Below are 6,610 nucleotides of genomic sequence, written 5' to 3' on the forward strand. Positions count from 1 at the left end.
TATACCCCATATTGAATTTTCAACCCTCGGTCCATGACCTCGATTCTGTGTCACATTGTTATTGGAAATTGTTGATATCGTTTGTAAATGGTTTTCTTTTGCGTTGTTGCTACCCTGAACTTAAGCAAAGCTTTATTTATTATTAGTTGTGCAGTAATAAAAATACAAATCCTTTTTTTATTTCTTGTACAATTTTTATTTAAAAAGTTCAATTCGTTTGGCTTTCTTATAACTATGCAAACATATATTGAAATAAAATATTTCAAAATATTTTAGTCCATACGATATTTTTTATATCCTTGATGGTTTTTCAATGGTCGCTAAGAATTTTTAGTTCTTAATTTCTCCATTATGAATATTTTTTACATCTCTTATGTTGATCCAACAGGAGTTGTGACATTCCTTTACGATTCCAAGTTGATGAGCTAACACATCGTATTATCTTTTCCGATTAGCGGCGTTCGTTGTGATGACCATCAATTTACAAAATCGATAGTTCCAATTATAGATGGTAAGCATCTTTTAATTCTGTTGTCCATTCAGATCAGATAAATGATTATCTTTTGCGATTGATGTTCGTGCTCACAGTTCAGTACTCGGGGTATTGGGATTAACGTTGCGCATACCCAACTTCTCCAATTGGCGTATGCGTTGCATTTGATATTTCAGCTTCTTCTTGAAGAGCAGTTCTCGGTTGATTACCCGTAAATCTTCGGTGCTGCATTTTTCCAAATTGCGTACACTTTTCGAGATCAATTTGTCGGTTAGGGAGATTTTGGTGCGATTCAATCGTTTGAAACTGGCTTTGGTACGTTTCAATTCCTCACGGTACAGGAACAGAGTATAGCTGATCGATGGTTGTGAATTGGTATTCATTTTGTTAATTTTTTTGTGTCGGTGGGGTTGTGGTTCTGTTGATGTTCTCTTTAGATTGTCTCAAGCGAGAATGTTGTTGATTGTTGAAATTCCCATGGAATATATACCCGTACACTAGGTAGAGTATATTGTACACAAAAACACAGGTAACATAAATGCATTTGTGCGTATGTGCAATTAACAAATGTGTCACAAGTGGGCCACATAACATACACACATATGTAAGTATGTTCATTTAGCTTGTGCCTGCCCCAGCCAACCGTGGATAATACACCACGGCTTAGCATTAACTTAATCCACCAAAATGTTTACACCAAGTCAGAATAGTTAATCTTCTTGTTTTGTATTGCACACCGTTGGCGATTAAGAGTGTGCGTTAGCAAATATTTACATTTGGCTAATAAGCTAGCCACCACATTGTGGTTTTTACCAAAAAAGAGATTATTATTGTTAGCTTCTTAGAAGTGATCTAGAACATAGAATTCATGCAAAGATGAATATGCTGCCTACGAGTATCGACAATGTCCTAAAACGTTGAGGTGAGATGTGCTACTTACATGATATTTTGAAGCATGCATAATATTCCAATGTACATATTATTACTGACCTGAAAGAGAAATGTGTGACAAAAAAATTAGTAAAAGAGAAAATAAATAATTTGTTAGTAAATAGTAAATTTGGAATTATTTTATGGGTTTTGAAAGACGAGCATAAACGTGGATTTTTGAGTCAATTGTATTCTTTTTCAAGAATAATTATGTGCCAACATAAAAATCATGGTCTTATTTTTATGGTTTGAAGCACATGCTTAATTTTTCATAAATTCAACATAAAGCAATGTACCGACCTTTCTTTGAATCGTATAGAAGATAAGCATATCTAAAAAATTAAATGAAACGTAGTCACGACTATTTTTTTATTAAATGGGACCACTAAAGAGGATTTTGTAGCTTTCAGAGACACAAGCATTTATTGAAGAACGCGACAAGTTTCGTTTATGTGAGTGAATTTTTTAAAAACATATAAAAATCTTTAACGGCAAGCGTAATATATGAAAACAGATATTTTCTATAATAAATCCAAGATTAGATACCTTCAAGTAAATTCCATAAAAACACTTGCTTATAGCCCATAAAACAAGTTGAAATCATTTAAGTCCTTGAAATATTCTTCAAAAAAAAAAAAAAAAAAAATCAACGATTGTTTTAATCAAAAATATTCTTTAATCAGTAAGGAAAGTAGTAAAGTCGGACTGGGCCGACTATATGATGCCCTTCACCACTTTGGGTATATTCTACATATGTAAGCTTAGCAACATCATTCTAGATTTTATTCAGTCCCTATATATCATTCGTGCAAATCGAAAGATATATAGGGACTTTGGTGCACCAATTACATAAAATCGGTCGAAAATATATATGGGAGCTACATCTAAATCTGAACTGATTTCGACGAAACATAGCACGGTTTTCACGAAACTGTGCACACATCATTCTAGACTTAATTTAGTACGCTATGCCAAACTTCGTGCAAATCGAAAAATATATACGGACTTTGGTACACCATTTACATTAAATCGGACGAAGATATATATCGGAGCTATATCTATATCTGAACCGATTCTCACGAAACTTTGCACACATCATTCTAGACTTAATTCAGTACGCTGTGTCAAATTTCGACCAAATCGAAAGACATATAGCCACTTTGTGCACCATTTACCTTAAATCGAGCGAAAATATATGGGAGCTATATCTAAATCTGAACCGAATTTTCCCAATTTCAATAAGGCTCGTCCTTGGGCCAAATAAATGAGCTGTGCCAAATTTCATCCAATTCGAATCAAAACTGCGACCTGTACTTTGTTTACAATTTAACATGGACAGGCGGACGGACGGACAGACAGACGGACAGACTGACATGCATAAATCGACTCAGAAAGTGATTCTATGCATATTCTCAAAAGGAACCATGGGTCTAACTCGATTATTTTTGCCTTTTACAAGCATATGCACAAAGACATAATACCCTGTACCACAGTGTGGTGAAGGGTATAAAAATCCATGTTAGCGCTAGTCCCTAAAAATATTCTTTAAAAAAATCCATGCTAACGCTAGTCCTTAAAAATCCACGCTTGTGTTAGTCCTTGAAAAATATTTTTTTATACCCTTCACCATAGTATGGAGGGTATATTAATTTTGCTTTTCCGTTTGTAACTCATCGAAAAAATCATTTCCGACCCATAAAGTATATATATATATATATATATATATATATATATTCTTGATATGTATATTCTTCTATGACGATATAGCCATGTCCGTCTGTCTGTTGTAATCACTCTAGCGTCTAAACGAATTGAGATAGATTGCCAAAATTTTGCATAGAGTCGTATTTTGTCTGCAGGCAGGTCAAGTCCGAATATGGGCTTTATCGGTCCACGTTTAGGCATAGCTCCCATATAAGGGTATCCCCCAATTTTCGGTATTTTGAGGTTCTTGAGCGCGTTTTTCAACTGAATTCGCTTAAATTTGGTATATTGAGTTCTTATTGGGTAGCAAATTTCTCCATTAAAAATTATAAATATGGGTCCATGTTTTCGGATAGCCCCGATATAAAGGTACCCCTAATTTTGCGGTATTTTGGGGGGTTTGATCGCATTTTTCGACCGAATTCGCTGAAATTCGGTACTTTGAGTTCTTATTGGGTAGCAAATTTCTATACTAAAAATTATAAATATAGGTCAATATTTTCGGGTAGCCCCCATATAAGGGTAACTCCCAATTTTCGGTATTTTAGAGTTCTTGAGCGCGGTTTTCAACCGAATTCGCTGAAATTTGGTACATTAGGTTCTTATTGGGTAGCAATTTTCCCCACTAAAAATTATAAATATAGGTCCCCTTTTTCTGGTACAAGGGTACCTCCCAATTTCCAGTTTTTGGGGGGTTTTGACCGGATTTTTTCCACCGAATTGGCTGTAATTTAGTATTTTGAATTCTTGTTGGGTAGCAAATCTCTCCACAAAATATTATAAATATAGCTTATTTTTTCGGGTAGCCACCATATAAGGGTACCCCCCATTTTCGATGTTTTTAGGTTCTTGAGCGCGTTTTTCAACCGAAATTTGCTATTTTGTAGTCGTATATGGCAACAAATCTCCCCACCAAAAATTATTAATATTCATAGTCCCCATAAAACCAATTTTTTATATTAAAATAGTTATCGGATTTGTTCCGTGTGTTGTGGTTGGGTAGTCGTTACGGGGAATAGTCAATTTTTACCCCACAAAGCTTATTTAGCCATATGTTGTAAGCATTCCGCCTTCTAAAGATATTGTGATAAAAAAACCAGTGAGCGGAGCCTGGGCAATATTTCGTGATATTGGCATCCTCTTGCCCGATTAGAGGTAAACATCACCTCTTCCTCATACTGACATATTTTCCGAATATTACGAGTATTCAGTACAGCTATTGTCCAGATTCCCTTCACCATGGGTTGTGTTGTGATGTTCGGCTTTCATTTGTGGTCTATATATCGACTCGAAAATAACAAAAAAAAAAATTAAGTTTTCGGTCCACTTCATTCCAAAATTTTTATCTGATCATCATCGAAAATTATAGGCGTTGTCCTTGACCATAACTGGAACCTTATGGAACATTTCAAAGCGATCAGCGCTATAGTTCCGCGCTCTATATACGGATACAGAGATACCTGTAAATATTTACGCATCCGAGCACATACAGCAATATAATTGGTATTAATTTAAAGGTCAACCACTCCTTTTAGATATAATATCAACTTCTCGGGTCTATGTCATTCAGGGGTAAATATATACGCTATATAATACAAATTTTGTCATTTTTCACACAAAAGTCAGGGTCCATTTGACCCGCTAAATATTGACAATCTTTATCAAAACAGGCATGCTTATTCTTTGGTCCGATCCCCTTCTCCATGGAAAATTTCACGATGTTCGGGCCATTATTGCGGCCTCTGGAGCGACCAGAAAAACCACAAAAATTTTGTATTTGGTCCATTTCATCCCCTAAATATTAACTAATCTTTCCCAAAAACAATAGGGGTCTTCATTGGCCAGAACCGGTCCTACATGCAACATTTCGTGAAGATTGGTCCATAACTATGGCCTGTATCGTATTTACAAATTATAACGGGCAAACGGACACATATGTCTAGATCGGCTCAGCTAGTCGAGATATGACGATCGGTATACTTAAAGGTGGGTCTAGGACCAATATTTCGCGGCGTTACAAACTTTTGGGGCTGTACAAAGTTATAATACTCTGACAACATTGTTGTGTAGGGTATAAAAACTCAAACATGACTATAATGAAATATATCGGCAGACATTTAGGCATCTTCTCAATATTGTAATACCTCCTGAAGGAAAGAATAGAGATAAGAAATTAAAATATTGGGTTCAAAATTGGCATATACCGGTCATTAATTAGGCATAGCCCTCATATAATGATATCCCCAAATATTCACTATCTCCTACAATATGTAATAAATATTGGTTTCCCTTTAGTCCACTTTTTGGATCTTACAGATTTTTGGGAAAAATCCCCATTAAAAATTGCTGAAGTTTGTATTTGGTGTACATATTGGGTTTACATAAATCGGTTTGTAGAATTATCGGTATATGCCCACTATTTGGTATGTTCCCTATATTTTCATTGCATGTATCTGTCAGTATAATTATGATGGAGGGTATCCAAAGTTCGGCCCGGTCGAACTTAACGCTTTTTCACTTGTTTAATCTAGGCATGTGTTAAAAAATCCACCATAGCCCATGTTAGTCCGTGGAAAATATTATTTTTAAAATCCACGCCTTTTATAGCCCTTGAAAAAATATATATTTTTTTAAATATCACCCTTGTGTTAGACCTAGGAAAAGATATTTTTTTAGGTCCTTGAAAAAATGTTCTTTAAAAAATTTACACTTGTTGTGGAACTTGAAAACAAATTAAGTTTTTGAAAAATCCTTTAACAAATCCACGCTTGTGGATATCCACGCTTGCGTTAATCTTCAACGAATATTTTTTTAGAAATCCACGCTTGTGTTAATCCTTGAAAAAATATCCTATAAAACATCCACGCTTATGGTAGTCTATGACAAAATATTTTTAAAATTCCACGCCTTTGGTAGATCTTGAAAAAAAAATCTTTAGAAACACTCTTTCACACACAAATATTCATTGAAAAAAATGTTTTCCAAATTCATACTTGTGAGAGTATTTGGAAACATATTATTGAAAAATGTATTCTTGAAAAAAACACCTTCAAAAACGCGATCGTGGTGGTACTTGAATTTTTATGAAAATAAATGCATATATAGTCTTTAAAAACTATTTAAAAGAAGATGATTGTGGTAGTCCTTGCAATCCACCCATCTGATAATCCTCAAAAAATAATTTTGAAATTAGCCCACAATGTTGTTTATAATGCGGTATGCACTTTAAATATTCAAATTTCGTAATATGTTTCATTAGGCGTGAATTTTTAGAAACATAAGCAGCGACAAACCTATTATAAAACGATCGTATTTTCATCGTTAGAAATCTGTTACAAAATTTTGACCCCTTTACAAACCCCAATCCATTTAACTAAAGGGCACGTAAGCATGAGTACCGACACACATTACATATTATGCAATCAAGGGGTTGACCCGTTAATGCAATTTGTTGTACTCTCAAAGTAAAAACTACTTAAAACA

At 34.5% G+C, this 6,610-nt stretch overlaps 1 protein-coding gene across 1 annotated transcript; it reads right to left on the reverse strand.

Annotated features, from left to right (window-relative positions):
- Positions 1-582: 582 nt before the first annotated feature.
- LOC133336014 (uncharacterized) lies at positions 583-876 on the reverse strand. Its single transcript, XM_061544308.1, has one exon. The coding sequence runs from the start codon at positions 874-876 to the stop codon at positions 583-585; it is 294 nt and encodes a 97-aa protein (XP_061400292.1).
- Positions 877-6,610: the final 5,734 nt, after the last annotated feature.

This window comes from Musca vetustissima, unplaced genomic scaffold, assembly GCF_032173495.1.
Source record: "Musca vetustissima isolate MV318-11 ecotype Yass unplaced genomic scaffold, APGP_CSIRO_Mvet_v1 utg344446, whole genome shotgun sequence".
Classification (NCBI taxonomy): domain Eukaryota; kingdom Metazoa; phylum Arthropoda; class Insecta; order Diptera; family Muscidae; genus Musca; species Musca vetustissima.